Below are 21,271 nucleotides of genomic sequence, written 5' to 3' on the forward strand. Positions count from 1 at the left end.
TGAAGTAAAACCTTCTCAGGGGTCCCAAATGTGAAGAAACCTTCTCGGGGCCCTAACTGTCTTTTTTTACTTCCCGAGCGTAAGCAAAGGAAGTATTGTAATCGAGTCCGTCGGCCGACTCTCTACTTTTACGTTTTCTCGATCTTTCATGACCCCTAGAAGACGAAGAAATAGGTCTCCCATTTCCGTCTGTCTGTCCGTCTGTCCGTCTGTCCGTCTGTTCGTCTGTCCGTCCGTCTGTCTGTCCGTCTGCCGTCCCGGATTTTTATTAGACAGATAATCTCCGAAAGTACTCGACCGATTGTTGTGAAATTTTGTACTTATATTAAGAATATCATGTAGATGGTAAAACGCTAACCAAAATTTGTCTAATCATCCCCACCACTAATGCGATGACGCCACTTCAAAATTGTACATAGTAAATGGGTTTTCAATTGTATAAAATAACATAGTCCTACACATGTAGTTTACAACTCTGAATCGACTTTTAACCCGAAACGTCCAGATTTTTGGAAAAAAAAATCAAAATTATAAAACAACATTTTGAAATTTAATTTTTAATCTGCTAATCAGAATGCTTTGAAATGTTGCAGATGTTTTAAGGCTATAAAGAGCATCATAAATCTTTAGTCAAAAAATATTTGCTTATCCCCTCCAAAAACTTGATGACGTCAGCTCAAAAGTTTGTGGAATAAATCATATCTAAAATGTACAAAATATGATGAGTCTGTACTTGTGATCTATCACTCCATTCATATTTTTTGGATTTGTATATGCAGGGTGACTCAAAAAAATTAATGAATGCCTAAATTTATTTTACTGATTTACTCAGAAACTACAAAACCGAATGCTTTGAAATCTTGCAGATGTTTTAAGGTTATAAAGAGCATAATAAATGTTTAGTCAAAATATATTTGCTTATCCCCTCCAAAAAATTGATGACGTCAGCTCGAAAGTTTGCCGAATAAATCCTATCTAAACTGTAAAAATATGATGAGTCTGTACTTGTAATTTATCACTCCATTCATATTTTTTGGATTTGCATATACAGGGTGATTCAAGAAAATAAATGAAAGCGTAAATTTATTTTACTGATTTACTCAGGAACTACAAAACCGAATGCTTCGAAATCTTGAAGATATTTTAAAATTATCATAAGCATGGTAAATATTTGATCAAAATGTATTTGGTCGTCCCCCCTAAAAAATTTATGACGTCACCACAAAATTTTGCTGAATAAATCCTATCTAAAATGTACAAAATGTGGTGAGTCTCTTCTTGTGATTTATCATTCCATTCAAATTTTTTCGATTTGCATATACAGGGTGACTCAAAAAAATTAATGAATGCGTAAATTTATTTTATTGATTTAATCAGGAACTACAAAACCGAATGCTTTGAAATCTTGCAAATGTTTTAAGGTTATAAAGAGCATAATAAATTTTTGGTCAAAATATATTTGGTTATCTTCTACAAAAAACTGATGACGTCAGCTTAAAAGTTTGCCGAATAAATCGCATCTAAAATGTACAAAATATGATGAGTCTGTACTTGTGATTTATCATTCCATTCATATTTTTGGATTTGCATATGCAGGGTGACTCAAAAAAATTAATGAAGGCGTGAATTTATTTTATCGATTTAATCAGGAATTACAAAACCGAATGCTTTGAAATCTTGGGAATATTTTAAAGTTATTATAAGCATGGTAAACTTTTGTTCAAAATGTATTTGTTCATCCCTCCTAAAAAAATGGATGACGTCACCTTTAAATTTTGCTGAATAAATCCTATCTAAAATGCAAAAAATATGATGAGTTTGTACTTGTGATTTATCATTCCATTCATATTTTTTAGATTTTCTTAAGAGGTGGTTCAAAAAAATTAATGAAGTCAATTTATTTTATTGATTAAATTAAAGGCAACACTTATTATTAGTATTACACCCCAACCAACCCAATTTGGTAGACACAAAATTTGTTAAAGGAAAAACTCGGTTGAAACATAAGGGTTGCATACTTATTTACATCGACTTTAACATTACAGACCTGCATTTGTTTTATGCGCTCACTTGGTTCCGCGAATGTGAAATAGACATGTTTATAATCAACCAATTGTGAATTTCACCGTCAAGAATTAAAATAAAACCCAATGTTTTATATAATAAGCGGAAGTCGAAGCAATAAAACCGATGGTCGTTTTGTTTACAGTTTTCTCTGTTTGACTGTCTAAAATGTAATGAGAAAAAAAACACAATAGGCATGTAGTCGTCAAGTTTCCGACAGCGAGGGAAGTACTGTCTAAACTCTTTAGACCAATTTTTTTAAATATATATTTTTTTGATGTATGCTTTTTCGTTGAGCAAATATTTTTTTCTCCAGGTTTTTAACCTAAACTAAGATTTTTATAACCTAATTCGTTAATTTTGGGACCTAAAAATGACATCTTTTAACGACCTAAAATCCGAAGCCTATTAATCACTATTAACTCAGTAGCGTACATGCTATTTTGCCCAAATTTTCAATCAATTTTATTTCCAAAAACTAAAACACTTTTATTAGAACATTTTTTTTTCTTATTGATATCTACTCATCCAGACCAGTTTTCAGCTTTTTTTTGTCGATGCATTTTGCAAATACCCTGTATACACATCTTGGTGGTCGATTACTTGTTATTACGTCGTTTATCCAATCGACATAGTACGCAATTCTAGTATATACATCTGGGTACCCTTTCGCATAAGAGTATATAGCATACGACGCCATCCCTATCAGTTTACCATCACAAATTAAAGGTCCACCAGAATCTCCATAACATGGTCCAATTCCTTAAGCAGCAAAAGCACACGGTTGCCTTGGACCTCTCTCAATCTCAAAAGCTCCCCCTTGTGCCATTCTAGTACAATCGTCATCTGTCAGTGCTGTTAAGTTAGTATAACACAACGCATCTGGATACGTTGCTCTGATTTTTCACCACCCTACAATAGTACAAGACTCGTTACCAGGAGAGGTACAAATTTCTATGGTTTGCGTAGTAGCACTCAAAGTAAACTCGGTTTGGAGTTTGATCAATGCAATATCGTTTGTGTATGTATATCTATAGTACTCTGGATGAACAACAATGGAGGACACGGAGTAGTTAGTACCACCAGAATCTAACAGGAGGGTGTCTGCTAGCAGAAAAATGTCATCTGGTGTTGAGTCACTGTTAACACCAAAGTGAGGAAGGTTTTAGGTGTCAACGATTGCGATGGGTACTTACCTGACACAGTGAGCTGCTGTCGCAACCCATTGTTTGGTGATAATGGAAGCACCACAGACGTGGCCAATGATTCCAGGACCTGTTTTGATGGAAACTATGGAAGGAAATTGTCCAAGGGTGGCTAATTGTCCACCGAAAATTCGGTCAACGAGGGGTTCAGCTAGAACTGGGTGTAGGTGTTCTAAGCTCTTTTTTCTATGAAAATGTCTTACCCAAGGTGGAAATGCAAACAATTAAAACGCTCAAAAAATACCTACAGATTTGTCCATTTGCAGTTGTTACGTACTGATGTTTGTGAAGTTGTTTTTTGTTTAAATGTGTTAGCTCTCGAAATCGAAACCCGTTGCACATAAAAAATATAGTCTGGTAAATTTATTTTTACCACTAAAAATAATTAATACCTTTGAAGATTTATTGTTTTTGTATCGATCATAACAGCAATAAAATTACCGATTCCAACACTTGTTTACGACAATAATTTCTTTTTATGGCTATATTACATCGTTGACCACTTTGTTTTCACAAATGATGAATAAGCAACTAAAAAAGAAAACAAATTAAAAAAACCCAATTTGACGATGAAGTTGGATGTTAAAATACTTAATCTACACATGCATACAAAAAGTAAAGCTTTTATATAAAATTTATGTTCATAACTAACTAAAAAGTAGCCATTCCATAAATATCTAGAGAGTTCCTTCTGAAACAGGTAAATAATTATTAGAGCAATACCAATTTTGAGAAATTATAAATACAATTTTAAAAAAGTTCTAAAATAACTAAACAAAACCGCACTTACCTAACTTTGCAGTTTTTGTGGCTTAACAAAAAAATTTTCTACGGTTTCTTTATCACTTCCAGTTTCCTTGTCAACCTGTTGCTTCAATGTTTTGACAGTGGTATTTAGTGAATCAAATAAACTCCTGCTCATTAAAAAAAACTAAAGCTGTGTAAGGATAGTACCTATGTGCAAAAATATGTTCATCGCGCTTAATAACAATACAATCATTATATAAATCTTGCGTACGTTCTAATTTATTTCTCAGCTACTCAGTATCTAAACAGGCTCTACATAAAACGCCTCCCCAGGTCTGAACACCTTTATCTCGAACTTCCACAAGTTTTCTCACATCTGCAGATTTTTTTGGGAAGCGCTGGATTATGTGATTGACTTTGACAAGTTGGAGTTGTACTTTCAACTAAGTAACTTTGCGTTTTTCATGTTCCAGTCTAAAAAGACATTTCACTTTAATTATGTACTTCAAAATGGGTCACATACTCTATATTAGATTTTTTCTTTTCGAAAGCTAAACTATCAAGACGAGCCTCTAGGTCTGAAATTGTTTTTTGAAGGGTTTGTATTTCGTCAAGCTCAGCAGATTTGTTTCCCACTTTTTTCTAAATAATTAGTGATGGTTTTACGATTTTGGGATGATTATTTTTTTCTCCAAAGATTTGTTTCAGTTTATGATATCTTCCATATTTAGTCTCAAATGCGATTTTCAACCAAAGAGTACACCTGCAGTTGCGTGTGTGCTAAGTAATGGTGTTTTCAAAAACCGATTTTTTATACTGTGTGATTCAGGTGAATTTTGCTCAAAGAGCCCTTATAAAAGTAAACTGGATACTGGATGTCTTTATACTTACACCATATTGTTTTTTTAAATATTTTTTCTTGAACTCGAGTATTATGCGTAGCCTAAAAATTGGAAGTAAAACAGTTCGTGAATGTTTTCTTCAAATTGATGGAGATTTGAAACTGGACACATTTTTGATGAGCATCAAATTCATTTAATGTGGATAGGCAACCCAGTTTAAACATACTTTTTATGACGACACACAAAAAAGCAGAAACAAGTAAATAGATGGGTTCTCAGGATTTCAGTCGTTTTTTATTTATAAAATACTATAAACATTTCGTAAAAAAATATACCAACTAATTTCATAACTAATAACAAATAGCTGGTTCCCATAAAAATAACAGCACTTGGTAGACACTTAATTATCGTAATCTTAACCATTTTTGTGCATCTCCTGATACTCCTTAAACGTTAGCAACCCCTCCAAAGTGGCAACCTTTAACTTCCTCGCACTCGCCTTCTGGTTAATGTGCCAGTTGCGGAGTTCTGTAACTTGGGTAGAACATGCAGCAGCCGGATCGTTACTCGAGTGCAAACTCCCAAACCAAAATTCGTTGCCTGGTAAGGCATTGCAGTCCCAAGCATAAGACACAACCAACAACTTTCCTTCATCTTCTTCAACTAGCTTCATATGAGGGCCAATTTTATCCTCGATATGTAACTTTATGTTGCCCAATTTGTCGCCATGTTTATACTCACCGGCCTCTTTGTGTGCGATATAGGCAAAACACACATCGCTGATGTTTGTCAGTACGTCTGAAAGAAGTCTACAAGAAACGTTAATTGAAAATTAATAAAAAAATAACTCACTCCAGTCGTTGTGCGAATGTCTCCATGAAAATTTTATCTTGGTAACAATAAACCCGCCAAACTCCTAGACCCAAACCCACGACATGCACGTACGCTATCTTGTTCACTTTCTTAGCTCTGTCATTAGCTTCGATCAGAAGAGTGTCTATAGATAAAGCGATTCTTCTACAGTAGACTAGTTTATCAAAGTAAGCATCCTCAAACAACTCGCAGTAACGATCTTTATTTTTCTTCATTTTTGGCAAATAATCTTCATACGTCAAATTCGCATCACCGTAGAACTCCAACACCGTTCCTTGCCAAGTTGGAGGGGTCAAGTTTCCATATTCGTGTTCACGTGTGTTTTATTCTTTTATTTTCATTATGTCTCTATGTTCCATCACACGTTTCTTAGGCAATCTTGTACCAATTAGCCCAATGATGACCCCATCGTCCTCTAGTTTTTCTCTATCGTTTTCAAATATGCCTTTGTTGTGTCTCTTACCGTTATTGATAAACACTGTGTGAGACGATATTGATGAAAAAGCTGACAGTCCCATCTCGTCGTAGGTCAGACAGGTTTCCATTGTGAATGGTGCTTTTTGGTCTTTAGTACCAACAACTTCCCAGCCACCAGTACCATTAGTACTATCCAACAACATGTAGTGGTCCATAACACCAAGGAACGAAATCGCTCTTTTACTTAAAAAACCTGTCAATAAGATCCAACAAAGACATATTTTGATAGAAGTCGCGGTTTCCGAATTTCTTCTGGTGAATGAGGAACATGGCACACAGGTGGAGGCCATGTTCGTGTATTACGCGATACACCAAATTTATATTTCTTTCCAAAATGTCTACGGGGATTTTATGTATGATAAGTTGGTGACATCGGACACTCTCGACGGGGAATTTTATAGGAAATGTAGAACATTTGCCTTTTTGTTTTAATTTGTGTAGACTTCTTTTCACAACATGAAAGTTAAAACATATTTAAAATGGAAAATTTCTATAAGGAAATATCGATTTTGGAATTAGGCTCCGCCTCATAATTGCAAAATTCATATTTCCTTGCCAACATGTACCATTTTAACCATGTTCTAAGTTTCTTGTTGTCAGTAAAATGTCACTACTTCCTGACTCTTATGTAAATAACAGTTTTTTAAATAACGTAAATAAAAATAAAAAACTTTGAATTGATCTAACATCTAACTAATAGTTATTTACATTATGAGTGCGGTAGGTAACATTTTGCAGGTTGAGGTCCTAATTTGGTGGCATGGGACCGAAACCTGCAAAATGCCTAACGCACGAAAATTGTATTCAATTTTTTCCCCGACATTGAGTTTATATATATATATACAGGGTTAGTCACGAGAGAATTACTTCTGAAAATTATTTTTCCGCAACCCAAAACACTAATACCCTGTACCACTTGATATTATCTAAATTTAAAATGAAATGCCTAATCCATGATTGCTTTGACTTTGGCAGTGTCACTTTGACGTTAATTAATTTTTAACATTTTTTTTCATCGTTGACTCGCCTCTAGAGCCCCATTGGATCGACGACATACAGTCAAATCAATCTGGGCTATACTGAAGCCGTAAGTGCTCTACCAATGTTGTCCGCCGCTAATGTGCATGTGTTAATTCGCCATCTCTGCATCACCTAGAGCCTCTTCGAAGTGCAAATCTGCAACCTCTGGACTTCTTCGGCCATCCATTTACAAAAAAGCCGTAGCATCCCCCCAAAATGCCCAACATTTTCAACAGATTAGTAGTTAAATTATTTACTTACTTGTTGGAGTTTGTGTTGTAACCTTTGAATAAAATGCCGTAAAAGGAATTTTTAGAAATAATTTTCTCGTGATTAATCGGTTGCAAAAGATCAAGAGGCACACTGACAAATTTATTAGCGGCGCCGGAGGAGATTTCCGACTGGCTGCGGTACCACCATGGACACTCGTGTAACCTCCTTTTTCACAAATGTCAAAATGAGATTGTCAAACTCAAAGCAATCATGGATTAAGCATTTTATTTTAAATTCAGTTAGTATCAAATGGTACATGGTATTCGTATTTTGGGTTGCGTAAAAATAATTTTCAGAAGTAATTCTCTCGTGACTAACCCTGTATATATATATGATTCAGCTCTGCAGGCCTTAAAGGCCCTGGGCTTTTTTTACAATAATTTTCCATTTGTTCCTGTCGGCTGCTTTGGATCTCCAATCTTCAATGCCTAAGTTTTGAAGATCTTTTCGAACATCGTCTATCCATTTCAGTTTTGGCCTTCCTCTCTTTTTCTTTCCTCCTTTTAGGCGGTCTAATACTTTCCCGATTGTCCTTTCCTCTGGTGCTCTTCCGACGTGGCCTAGCCATCTTAGTCTCTGCGCTCTGATTATCTTCGTGATTGTTGGTTCTCCGTATATTTACTCGATCTCTCGGTTTGTTCTTCTTCTCCATTGGTCTAGTTCTTTTATACCTCCATATATCTTTCGTAGTATCTTGCGTTCCCATACTTCCAACTTCTGTTCCTTTTCGTTCGTTAGCGTCCATGTTTCACTAGCGTACAGGACTGTAGGTCTTACTATTGTCTTATATACTTGTTTCTTTGTTCGTCGTGTTACATTCTTACTCCTCAGAAATCTGTTTAATCTTCCTACACTCTTGTTTGCTTTCGCGATCCGTTCTTCTATCTCTTCGTTCATTTCGTTTTTGTTTGTAATTACTACTCCTAGATATTTGAACCTATTTACTTCTTCGAATTCGTATGTTGTTCCTTCTTCTGTAGTTAGTTCAGTGGTTTTGCTGGGGTTTGTTTTGTTTCCATCTTCATAAACTTCGTTTTCTCTTGGTTGATCGCTAAACCCATTCGTTTCGCTTCTCTGATTAGATTTTTTGTCATTTTCTTCATTTCTGCTTCTGTTCTCGTTATACATGTCACGTCATCTGCAAAGGCTATATTTTGGTGTCTTTTTTCGTATATCGTGCTCGTTCTGTGGATGCCACTTCTCCTTATTATTGCTTCGAGTACTAGATTGAACAGGGTAGTTGATATTGGATCTCCTTGCCGGAGTCCTGTTCTTACTTGGAATGGTTCTGACAACAGACCATTTATCCTGACTCTGTTTCTGGTGCTCTGTAGGGTCATCTTTGTCAGTTTTATTAGTTTTCTTGGGACTCCCAGTTCTTTCATGGCTTCTAGCAGTTCTTTCCTGTTAACCGTGTCATAGGCTTTTTTAAAGTCTATGAACAGCAGATATAAGTTGATTCCCTGCTCGTAATGTACTTCTTGTAGTTGCTTCAATATAAATATCTGGTCTACAGTAGATCTATTTTTCCTAAACCCTGCTTGATATTCTCCTACTATTTTTTCCATATGCTCCTTTAGTCTTCGGTTAATGCAAGTGGCCATTACCTTATACGTTACGTCTAGCAGCGCTATTCCGCGATAATTTTCGCATTTCGTAATATCTCCTTTTTTAAATATCGGGCAAAGTACTGCTTCACTCCATTGTTCTGGCATTTTTCCTTCCTTCCAACATTCTAGCACTAGTCGATGTATCTCTGATTCTACTGCTTCTCCTCCGTACTTTAGCATCTCGCCCTTTATTCCGTTTCTACCAGGACTTTTGTTGTTTTTCATCTGCCTTAGTGTTTCTCTGATCTCTCCTTCGTCAATTTCTATTGTTTCATCTGGGTCATCCGAGTCGTTCACTCTTTCGTTCGTATCTTGCTGTGTATCGTGTTCGTTTAGCAGCTCTTCAAAGTATTCTGCCCATCGTTTTATTCTTGCTTGTTCGTCTCCTATCAGGTTGTCGTCCTTGTCTTTACAATATATTACTCGTGGTTGATGGCCTCTTTTCTCTTTTTTCACGTCCTGGTAGAAGTTCCTTATTTCATTTTTGTTGAAGTTTTCTTCTATTTGTCGTATTTGTTCTTCCATCTTTGCTCGTTTCTTATTTCTGCATATCTTCTTGTACTCTTTCCTTTTTTCTTGGTAATCTTTTTGGTTCTTCTCATTTTTTTATTTTAGATATTTCTGTCTGGCTGGCCTCCCCGCTTCTATTGCTTTTCTACATTCCTCGTCAAACCATTCGTTTCTATTTTTGTTGTCTTTTTTGACGAACCCTAGTACTTCTTCCGAGGTCTTCCATATGTTCTCTTGTAGTTCTTCCCACCTCTCTTCTACAGGTATGTCTTGCTCTGTTGATCTTATTCTCTCATTCATCTTTTGTTCGTATTCCTGCTGTACTTCAGCTTTCTTAAGTTTGTTTACATTTATATCACGTTGCGTCTTCTTTCCTTGTTTTTTCTTCGGAATTTCTTGTTTGAGGTCTGCTCTTACTAGAAAATGGTCTGAATTCGGTTCTGTTCCTCTGTAGCTTCTTAATCTGGTTATTAGTTAGGCATCTCTCCTTTCTACCAGTATTGGTCTATTTGGTTGACCGTTTTTCCGTCAGGTGACATCCATGTGCTTTTGTAGATCTATTTCTGCGCAAAGAAGGTGCTTTTGACTACCATTTTATTTTCTTCTGCAAACTCTATCAGTTTTTCTCCATTTTGATTCGTTTTTTGGTGTTTGCTTTCTTTCCCGATTGTTGGCCTGTAGCAATTCTCTTTACCTATCATTGCGTTGGCGTCTCGTCTAACCATTTTAATGTCATGCTTTGGTATTTTCACATATTCTCTTTCTAGTTGTTCGTAATATTCTGTTTTTACTTCTAGATCTTTCTCTTCAGTCGGTGCATGTATATTCACTAGGCTTATTTTCCTGTACTTACTTTTCAATTTTATATAGCTCATTCTTTCTGAGATTGGTTTGAAGGTAATTACTGCTCCTTTCAGGCTCTTCTTCACCATGAATCCTGTTCCTAGTTCTCTGTTGTCAAATCGGCTATTAAATAATATGTAGTTGTCTATTTCAGTGATGAATTTGCCTTTTTGTTTCGTCTCTTGTATAGCTGCTACATCTATATTATACCTTTGTAATTCTTGAACTATTTGTTTGAGTTTTCCTTCGCTATATGTTCCTCGAACATTCCATGTTCCTATTCTAATTTTCGGGTTTTTCTTTCTCTTCGTAATTCCTATCGGGTCATCCATGAGCTTTGCATACGTCGTCATTGTTTTCCGGTGTGTGGTTTCTTCCTCTGTTAGTTTTTTGGATTTTCTTTGGGGTGCGACGGTGCTTCCACTAATTTGTCTAATTTAGTGTCCCAATGCCAGACTTCTCCTGCCCATATCATCTTTTTGTACCCTACTTTTGCCTCGACTCCTTTCCCTTTTTCTGCTGCTGCTATTCCTCTTATTTTCTTCTGTATCTCACATTGAGTTTATTTTAAAAAATATTTCATTTTAAAAATATTTTTCGAAATGGCAAGAAATGAAGTGACAGTTTCGGGACTTGACGTTTACTGAAGGAATCTATAATACCGACAGCCACGAGATGGCGCCATGTGAATTTTTTTTAAATAATTCATTTTTTCTAATTCAAAAGTTTTGATTGAAAAAAATATGATGTAAAGTAGTGTTCTAGTATGTTTTCTTTTATTATTTATACAGAACTTTTTTTATTAGAGCTTCTACAGGCTAATGCATATTGAGTTACTTTGGCACCCAAAGGCGGTAAAGCGACGGTAAATTGATATTTAGTGCGTAAAGTCACTGTTACGCGGCATGTCAAACGTGTGTGAATGTTTTGTTTACATGGCAGGAGGGGAAAAATTAAATTCCATTTATAGTTCAATTGGAGGATCGAAATCGGCCACCATAGACAAAGATTTATAGTAGCCCAAAAGCTATAAGGTTATATGACCATCATAAAAGTATTTGACCTCAAATAAATACCCCCTTTGTGTGGTTCAGCTTACCAGTTGGCAATAAAACATCTTCTAAACATTTCTTGCTCACATTTAACAGTAGTATTTAGTAGTAGTAGGTAGTTAGATATTTAGTGAAAGCCACCCTGAACGAACCAACAGCAGTCGAGCTGCAGTGGACACGTTATATACGACCTTAAAACCTTTTCTATTGTAAAGAACTTAACTTCGACACAATGGGATAATTTTATGATGGTCATATAACCTTATAGCTTTTGGACTACTTTACTTAAGAAACCATTGAACTACGACCAGTTGAGTGTCTTCCATGGGAATGGATGTAGGTAGACTTTAAATGCACAATTAAGGTTTAAAACTAATTTCATACAAACAGGAAATCAATTATATTCAAATGTGGTATTTTCCATTCTATTTACAAAAAATGTAGCAAACAATGTGCAAATAATTACATCACATGAGCAATTAACAACTTATTCGGGCGTACAGATCTCCAACTATACAGGATAGTTTGAAATAATTAATTTATTAGCGATAAATAATCCTCCTACGAAAATACCTTCTTTCAAAGATATCACAAAAATTAGCGCAGATTTTTCGCTTGCGTCACAAAAACACCGAAACTTTACCAAAGTCATTTTTATTCAATAGTAAGTGAGATCGAGAATATTTTTTCCGGTATTGGTTTGTTTGTTTGTTTGCCTCAGGGTACAACACAGTACATATCGAAAATTTTCTTTGGCAGAATGATGGATGTCCTAGAATATGTTGACAATATATTATAATGTGAATGAGGTGTTATTTTAAATAATGAAAAAAGCCACAGGTGTGTTCTGACTAATTTCTCATAAAGAGAATCTGATTTACCACTCCTGTTCAGTTCAGGGAGGTGTGTAATTTCCTCATTAATCCCATATGATCTATCAAGGCCGCTGCATTGTTTGTTACAGACCTACAGCATTAATCCTTGTTTCCTATTAATCTTGACAACGGGTTTTCTCTGTTTGAAATAATTTATATTATAACGCCCAGTTTAAAAAATTTTTTCGCAAATTGTCAACTTTTCCCGGTAAGCTATAGCACTGAAAGAAAAATTGCACAAGTTTGACTCGAAGGTTATTTAACTTATATTTCCAGATCTATTAATAAACGATTAGTTTAACTTATTTTTCCGTAAATATGCGTCCCTATAAAACCGGGCGAAAAGGAAGATTATCAGCAAAACGTTTAGGGAAAAGGCACCCATCCATCCTTTGGGATAGGAACAGTTCACATTGAACACCACGGGCGACACACTGAGGAAAATAATGCAGTGTTGAACCTGAAAACAAACGTTTCATAATAACAATATTATCAGTTTCGAGTGCTCATAGAGACATCAGTTGCAGTAATGGCTGCAGTTTCAAATGATCTAATAAAAGGTCACACTATCGACAATTTTATAATAATATTTTTGTAAAAAAAAATCAGTAGTGGAGTTCTGTGGCTGATAGTGTAGCTGGAGAATTATGAGCAAGTAAAACAATCACCATAAGTGAAAACTCGTCACATATATTTTGCACATTGAAGGTAGAATTTATTCAGCAATATTTTGAGGTGACATAAATTTTAGGAGGGATGAGCTTTCTCGAAAAATGATAAAATTTGATTTTGTGAAAAAATATAACGCAATTATATTTTGCACACTTTAAATTGAAGTATTCAGTACTGCAGTTTCACAGTTAAATTGTAGAATGTTATATAATTTTGATTTTTTTTTAAACATAGACATGTAATATAAAACATTAAGACGGATTCATAAACAACAAGTGTAGGAGATCGTTATTTTATGAAATTTAAATAGCATTTACCATGCAAAATTTTGAAGTCACGTTATCAAATTGTCTTGTAAATCAGTCAAAAACTGGTGCCACTATTTTCACTGTGTACAACAATGAATAACAAAAAAAAGAAATTATGACAATAAATTACTCACAATTTGTAGAGCTGTGACATACTTCTTCCACCACATAGCCACACTATTCGGCCTCAAGCACGTGATTAAATAGTAGCAATACATAATACAATGAATCAGCGTGTTATAGAACCCCACATAGAGCGCCTGTCCTCCCGGAAAATATTTACCGGAAATCCAAGCAGCTACCAAAATCCCAACGTGATGATAAACATGCAGGAAAGAAATCTGCTTGTCTTTTTTACGCAGAACGTAAAACACCTGAAAACAAAACCTGCGTATCTGAACAAAACTCACCAACAAACTCACAGTTTCGATTAAATCGAAAAATTTCAGCAAGATATAGCTATAGTGCAGGCGAATTTGGTACGAATTAAAACCCCCGTCTAACCGTTCTGGAGGTGTGCAAAAAATACTCAAAGAGAGGAAATGTGGAACACCCTGAAAAATTGTTAACGCTTTCACCAAAAAAAAAAAAAAAACGCAAGGTCTTACTGCTAAAAAAATCGCACCATTAGCAATAATCTGGATGCAGTTGTAAACTATCATAACATTCCGCAAAGAGTACGGTTTTCGATTTTTCATGAACTTAGGGCCTATTTTGTAAACGACTGCCAAGTATAAAAGTATGACTGTGATAAATTGCAGGGGTGATTTCATTAAAAAACGGTCCATACGAACGTCTAAAAAAAATAATATTATGTGGGTGTGCGAAAATCTTGCTTAAAAAAGCTTACCTGAAATTCCCGCCGAATCGTTTAAAACGTCTAAAACTTCCTGCAGAGCTTTCGTCGACATTTCATTTGTTGTAATTCACGATGGTTTGTCGTTTAAAACTAACGCAGTTAGGAACTACAAATCTGAAAATCATGGTCAACTGCTAGAGAGGACGGACGTAAATTTCCCCTATACTGTGACGTTTTATTTATAAATCGTTCACTGTGCATTTTGGTATTAAAAATTACTTTTTTAACAATATTTGTATTTAACACTACTTAATCAATTTTAACTTATTATTTCCTTGTATCAAATTAATGCGTAAATGTAAAATGTAAATACCTACTTGACTTCACTGACATAACGGGTGATCAAAAAGTATTTAGATTACGGTAGGCTTTGGAAATATTTTTTCATTTCTATGATTCAAACTTGTCAAATAAAATTTCGAGTAAGGTTTTGGCTACGTGTGAAAAATGTACACAAAATTTGCTTTTTTTTTTCTTAGGTGTCCATCATTCCCCTCAACCCTCATGTAAAACTGTCACTAATTTAAATGGTTAATATCACTAACGATCAAGAATGAAAAGGGTCTGAGGTGAGAGCTCTGAGCTGCTCCGGTGGTGCCAGCGCTAATCATTTAGGTACAGATATACTGAGGTACTCATGATCTTTCTGGATAAAGTTCACCGATGCTTTGTGGCACTGACTTAAGCGCTTAGGTTCTTAGACCACACTAAGAATAAAATGTCGTACCGTGTTTGTAATTTCTTTAATAAAATGTTATAACTCTGATAAACTACAAATTTTTAACGTTTAATCTCCTTCGACGCTTGAGTAATTATATTGGCTAATTTTTTTAATATCACACTTACCTAACTGATTGTTCTACACTACTACCGTAACTCACTCACAAATGATCCAAGGTTTTACTGCTCTTTTTATTTAATTTAATATACTTCTGACACCACCAAGCTTACTTGGGTGGCCAAATTTCAATCGTATCGCTAACAATTGTAACATTAATCATGATTCACTAAGAACAGTAACTAATAGGGCATGCAAAATTTTATCTACTATTATTGTCATTAAATGTTTTTGTTTTTGTTTTTTTCTTTCATTTAAAAAAAAAGGTTTATTAATAAAAGTCGTTTTTAATGTCTCCCCATCAATGTCATTTCGATCATTGAATATTGATCAGAACAGGAAATACGCCAACAATGCAATTCATGATGTAACTACTGCATTTTCCAATAAAATTATTAATAGCAGTTGTCCTCACAGATAGATCTTCGTTCAATTAATTAGTTTCAACAAGGTTAGTACAGTTAAATGCATTTTTTGATTGGTTTAATAGTCAGTTTTTTCCTAGTGTTACACAATGGCACAGTTTCAATAAGTCAATTTTTGCGGTTTTTGTGACATTCTTTCATATTTACATATGTAGGTTCTAAAAAAAACTATTTGTTTAAAAAAAATTATATATATTTTTTTAAATAAAGAGTAGATAGGCGTAGAAAATGCAGGATGATTATTTTTATTGAGTAATAATACTGTTAATAAATTAGTGGCAAATGGTAAAAAGATTTTTGTTAAAGCCCCACTAAGAGTGCAACATTTTAAGGAAAAATTTCCAAACATACCATTGCCCCCAGAGCCGATTATAACGAGGTGGGGAACATGGTTACAGGCCACATTTTATTATGACAAATATATCAAAGAATTTGAGGAAGTAGTTACGGAGTTTAGCGAAGATCCTTCTCAATCGATTAAAGATTGCATAAATATTTTGGAAAACAAAGATTTGCGACAAGATCTAGCTTTTCTAAGAAGCCAGTGGCGGCTCGTCAGATGAGGCAAGTGAGGCGGCGCCTCAGCATATATCTTAAGAACAGATTGAGTTAATTTGTAATTAAAAATGAGCTTTCAATGCATTTTCAGTTACAAAAATATGTTGAAATGGGAAATCTGTAGATAATTTTTTATTTTTTAACCTTTCTGCTGACAATTTCGGTTGAATACCGTACGATTTATGCTCCTAGTTCTTTAACTGAAGCGGCCAGAACGTCGGTTCACTTGAACCAGCGAAGCCCAATCACAGACACGGATTTCCATGGCTCAGGTCCTATACTCCTATACATACGTTCGCTCTGAACTGAGGCGATATCTTCGGTGCTTCTCGGCCATTTTCGGAGTCCTTATTAAACCATTTTCCCATTTATTTTACAGAACGGAAGGGTTGCGGGGTGCGTGGGTAATTAGCATGAACGTGAGTAAAAGCCCGCGTGTTGATGTTTCGTGCTTTTGTCTCTTTCATAGTTACAGGAGTAAAAAATGAATCCCGAGTACCAATATCGTCATGTTCCTTCTTGAAACGTCGTTTTCACGGCGAACCGAGCTAGAACGTCGGCAAATTTTGCTAAATATCGAGCAGTCAAAACCGTTAATTCATGTACCTTAACTTCCATTGATAAGCGACAGAATCGTCAGTACTCCAAGTCTTTTAAATCAACTTGGTACGAAACATATAAATGGCTCTGCCGTAATATTTGACGTCCCGGGATATAACGATTTAAATAATTTCATCCGAAGTGCAAAGTTACATGAAAGTTCCGAAGTACACATTAAAAATTTCATGGGCCTAAAACCTTTACAAAGGAACACAACAACTATTCCCGAATCCCTCCAAGAAAGTCCTAGTTATAACAAAATTTTGACTTGTAAAAACATTGCTGATTAAATGTGTTATGGGTGTTATTATAATTATTATTATTATTAGGACCTACCACTGACCCGGAAAAAAAGACTTCTATCATTACTAATTAGTAAGACCAAGTGATATGCATTAGTCACATTAATTTAATTAATTTGATTATTAATATTATTATTAATGTTATTATTGTCAAATTTCTATCATCGCCTCACCACATCAGATAGTCACGAGCCGCCACTGTAAGAAGCAATTATCAATTCGTATGTGAGGTAATAGTAAAGTTAGAAAAACCCAACATGTTGTTGGTAGATGCCATAAACTTAGTGAAAGAATTTAAATAACAAGCAAACGCAGTAAGGGCCCAAGCAGCAGACTGTCGTCTAATTCACGTCAATTTTTGGTCATAACTCGTCGGCGACGTCATTCGCCCAAAAAATCAAGTGAAAATGACGAGATATATTCATGACTTACTTCTGACGTCAATTAATGACGTTAAAAAGCCGTCCTTTCTTCGTCATTTTTTATAGTTTATATGATCAATTAGATGTGGGTCGTCGTATTCTTTAAAAAGTGGCGTTCATAATGCTTGATTATATTTAGAGCAAAAAATACAACGGCTTAATTAGAAATACACCAAAGACAAGTTTTTTCATTCTAATAATTTCTAATAAAATAATTATTTCTGAAAACTTGTTTACTCTGGAAGTATTATTTTGTAAGTACCTGATTGGCAAATTATAAATAGAACATCTGGGGTTGAGCGAAAAGACCCAACGACACAAACAAAGTCATAAAAATTCTTTGTCCATTGTCCCTAAAACGGGACAAGGTTTTGAAGAATTCCTTCGTCGAATTTTGATTTTATAAAGACGTTTATAAAGTGATGACGGTTACCAAAAAAATTCGAGAGTGATTAATATTCAGTTTTATTAAATTTATTCTTATCCGTATTTACTATACAATACATCAGATGTTTGGGGTGTGCATTCGGAATTTCCCTTTTTTCGGTATTTATGTTTACTACACTTCACAGAGAAGCATTCCAATATTTCCAGTTGGTTCTCAACCACCGAAACTTTCTCGTGTATCCGTTACTCACTTCATTTTTAACGCAGTTTTGTGCAAATTTATGCCATTCAGTGTGGGTTGTACTTATTTATAGTGGGTAAATTAATATCTAATAAAGTAATCATTTTAATTTTTACGTGTTTCTGTTATTTTTGATAACTGTACGTAGATAACAAAAGCAGTTTTTTTCAGATAAGCTGGAAAGACCACCATTAATCACTGAAGATACTCCCACTGATTATGAAGAACTTACGGTGATTGTTTTTGAAAATGAGGCGCTATAAAATATTGCAAAGGTATGTTACTGCAATTTTTTATGAACTAATGCTAATGAACATAATTTTGTTTTAAATTTGAAACAAATACAACACACATGTGGGAAACGAAAGAAATGCTAAAGGAAACGAGTGAAAAAATCTCCAACATGGAAACGTCATCAAATTTGACAACTGAAAAAGAAAACAAAAACAGAAATTATGCCGCCAAAACCACACCTAAACAAATTTTGACGAATTACAAGATTATGTTTGCATATTAGAACAAGCAGATTTCTTTGTAAGTTAAAAAAATACAATGAATTCATATATACATATATAACATTAATATTAGATATTATATACCGGTAGATGCCTGTAATACTACGATACTTTTTAGTAACTTACTATTTACACATACACATTTCGCTTCATTGTAAAAAGTATTGACAACGAGATTTTCCTGATAGACTGTACGTTTTTGTCAATGCAACCATTTTACGATTATTCGTTAGATTCAAGTAAATTTAGCATTTTTAAAATACAGAATTTGTCTTCTGCTTTAAGCTGTGATCCCTTAAATTTAATAATAGTCAAATGCTTGCTATTGCCTATAGATGAAAAAATGATTGCATTTCTATTAATCCATGCACTCCAACGGGTTTTTCTTTTCAGTGCAATAAATTGAGGCAAACTTAAAAAACTTAGGTTATTGATATGATTGTTAAAACAGAATTAATTCTTAACGGTACTTTTTCGTGTGTTGGGGACAGTCAAGTCGTCGTGAATTAGATAGTTTTACATATACTGTGGTTTTACAGTGCATTTTCAATCAAGTAACTTCAACAATGGATTCAATTGTCTTTTCCCTTTATTCTAGTTTTTTTTTTAATATTTTTTGTAAATAGATTTGTTTGTGTTTTTAAGACTGATCTATAGTTTATTATAGTTTTTTTTTTTTTAATATTCTTTGTAACTAAATACAGTTGCCGCCAAAAAATTTCAGACGTCAATGTCATTCAGTCGTCAGATAATGTAAAGCAACCTTTAGATGTTTCTAACCTAAATATTTGACGGTCATTTTTAACTTTTACATTTGCACTTACATGAATGTAGCTGTAGCGTAAGATGGAATTTTGAAAGTTTGACATTTCAGCTGTCCGAAATAATGATAATAAAGCATAGACTACATTAAAATTTTTAACATGACAGAAAAGTGATGTTTGAAACTTTTTGTCTGAAACTGTAGATTTCTTTGTGTTTTTAAAACTGATTTTTCTTTAAATAGCATATTTTATTGCAACGTTTATTTTTGATTATCCAGTTTCCGACAAAAAATTTCAAACATCACTTTTCTGTCAGGTCAAAAATTTTAATGTAGTCTATGCTTTATTGTCATTATTTCGGACCAGACGGACAGCTGGAATGTCAAACTTTCAAAATACCTAAACATCTAAAGGTTGCTTTACACTATCTGACGACTGAATGACATTGACGTCTGAATTTTTTTGGCGGCAAATGTATATTGTACAATATCCTTTTTTTTTGTTTATACTAATTATACTCGTAATTACCTGTATGTTCTTAGGAGTGGTTTATCAAATTTCGTTAGAAAATGACGTCATCTGGACGAGACATTTGACCGTCATTGGTACATCAATATCACGTGAAATCTTTGGTCACTATGACGTAAATGATGACCATTTATTCACGTAAAAAAGACGACATCATGTTGCCTGGGTAGTAATAATTAAACTTGTGTAAGTAAAACAAACAAGGAATGCTTGACATTAGAGGCGTTTTTCCTAATTGGTTGGATGATTCAATTAATTTAATGAAAAGTAGTAACAACAGAAGCCCATTCACCTTTGTTATTCTCAGAAAAATTGCAAATTACCTACATCTCGGTGTAAGTTTAATTAGTTTGATTGTTGTCATGAAATTGCACAACCTACAAAAACAACAGAATGTTTAGAAAAAATTTAAAGCTGAATAGAATAATTGCAATATAACTTTCTGTACCCCCCCTCTCTATTTTTCAGACGGCATGGCATTTGCCAAAATCAGTCTTATCTGAGCAAGTACTAGTCCCGCCCACCCGCCCCTATCGTCTCAGAGGATATGTCATTTGCCAAAATATGACTTATCTTGGCAAGTACTACATAAGTCTTGTTCCGGCAAATGACATATCCTCTGAGAAAATAGGGGGTTGGTGGTTGGTCCAAGTACTTGTTAATATGAAACGGATTTTGCCCCTATTAATCTTGTGGTGTTAAATTGCAAATTTCCATAGCAACGTAAGTTTTTACTTGTGATTTATCATTGCATTCATATTTTTAGATTTGCTATAGAGGCGGCTCAAAAAAATTAATGAATGTGTCAGTTTATTTTATTGATTAAATCAGAAACAGTTCATTTCATTTTCCCAGAAAATTTTAGGAATCCAATACTGTTAATTTTAGTATTACAGTGCACCAATCCAAGGTGTGCTTGTAAAAATGTTGATCACGTGATCACAAAATTCTGTAAAGTAAAAACTCAACTCAACAATGCTGGATATGTTTTACTGTACTTGAGGTGTGAGGGAATTTCTGCCGAAACAGCGCTCGACCAATTTGTTTAAGAATATGAAACTTTCTCGGTGCCCCCGGTCTTTTTTTAAGGAATGTGAAACCCCCTCAGGGGACCCAACTATCTTTTTTAAGAATCTGGAACCTTCTTGAGGCTCCAATTGTTTTTTTTTTTAAGAATGTGAAAACTTCTTGGGGACTCCAACTACTTATTTTTTTTTAAGAATATAAAACCTTCTCAAGGCCCCAGCTGTTTTTTTCTTAAGAATGTGAAACCTTTTCGGGGGCTCCAACTATCTATTTTTTTTTTAAGCTTTAACTGCCTTTTTTTAAGAACGTCAAACTTTTTTTTATTCGTTTAGACTGTGACTAGTACTTTCTATGTTGTTTTTACTCCATAGAGGTTATTACAGAAAAATAAAATTTCGCAAAATCAAATTTTTCAAAGAAGCACGACTTGTTGGA

At 34.4% G+C, this 21,271-nt stretch overlaps 5 protein-coding genes across 5 annotated transcripts; all 5 read right to left on the bottom strand.

Annotated features, from left to right (window-relative positions):
* Positions 1-2,762: 2,762 nt before the first annotated feature.
* On the bottom strand, positions 2,763-4,191 carry LOC135138528 (mite allergen Eur m 3-like). The gene is made up of 4 exons (XM_064068506.1): positions 4,102-4,191; positions 3,473-3,545; positions 3,261-3,420; positions 2,763-3,203 (listed from the first exon to the last, which is right to left on the bottom strand). The coding sequence occupies exons 1-4, from the start codon at positions 4,189-4,191 to the stop codon at positions 2,969-2,971; spliced, it is 558 nt and encodes a 185-aa protein (XP_063924576.1). The 3' UTR covers positions 2,763-2,968.
* A 1,082-nt stretch (positions 4,192-5,273) lies between these two features.
* LOC135138529 (uncharacterized) lies at positions 5,274-6,286 on the bottom strand. Its single transcript, XM_064068507.1, has 2 exons — positions 5,711-6,286; positions 5,274-5,667 (listed from the first exon to the last, which is right to left on the bottom strand). The coding sequence occupies exons 1-2, from the start codon at positions 5,944-5,946 to the stop codon at positions 5,274-5,276; spliced, it is 630 nt and encodes a 209-aa protein (XP_063924577.1). The 5' UTR covers positions 5,947-6,286.
* Positions 6,287-8,119: 1,833 nt separating this feature from the next.
* Positions 8,120-8,629, bottom strand: LOC135138530 (uncharacterized). Its single transcript, XM_064068509.1, has one exon. It carries the CDS (start codon positions 8,627-8,629, stop codon positions 8,120-8,122), a length of 510 nt encoding a protein of 169 aa, XP_063924579.1.
* A 1,549-nt stretch (positions 8,630-10,178) lies between these two features.
* Positions 10,179-10,817, bottom strand: LOC135138531 (craniofacial development protein 2-like). The gene has a single exon (XM_064068510.1). The coding sequence runs from the start codon at positions 10,815-10,817 to the stop codon at positions 10,179-10,181; it is 639 nt and encodes a 212-aa protein (XP_063924580.1).
* A 1,866-nt stretch (positions 10,818-12,683) lies between these two features.
* Positions 12,684-14,289, bottom strand: LOC135138532 (very long chain fatty acid elongase AAEL008004-like). The gene is made up of 5 exons (XM_064068511.1): positions 14,222-14,289; positions 13,980-14,167; positions 13,794-13,925; positions 13,506-13,745; positions 12,684-12,851 (listed from the first exon to the last, which is right to left on the bottom strand). Exons 1-5 carry the CDS (start codon positions 14,280-14,282, stop codon positions 12,684-12,686), a joined length of 789 nt encoding a protein of 262 aa, XP_063924581.1. The 5' UTR covers positions 14,283-14,289.
* Positions 14,290-21,271: the final 6,982 nt, after the last annotated feature.

The sequence above is a fragment of the Zophobas morio genome, unplaced genomic scaffold (genome assembly GCF_036711695.1).
Source record: "Zophobas morio isolate AGI-343-1 ecotype UQ-CSIRO unplaced genomic scaffold, CSIRO_AGI_Zmor_V1 ptg000030l, whole genome shotgun sequence".
Lineage (NCBI taxonomy): Eukaryota > Metazoa > Arthropoda > Insecta > Coleoptera > Tenebrionidae > Zophobas > Zophobas morio.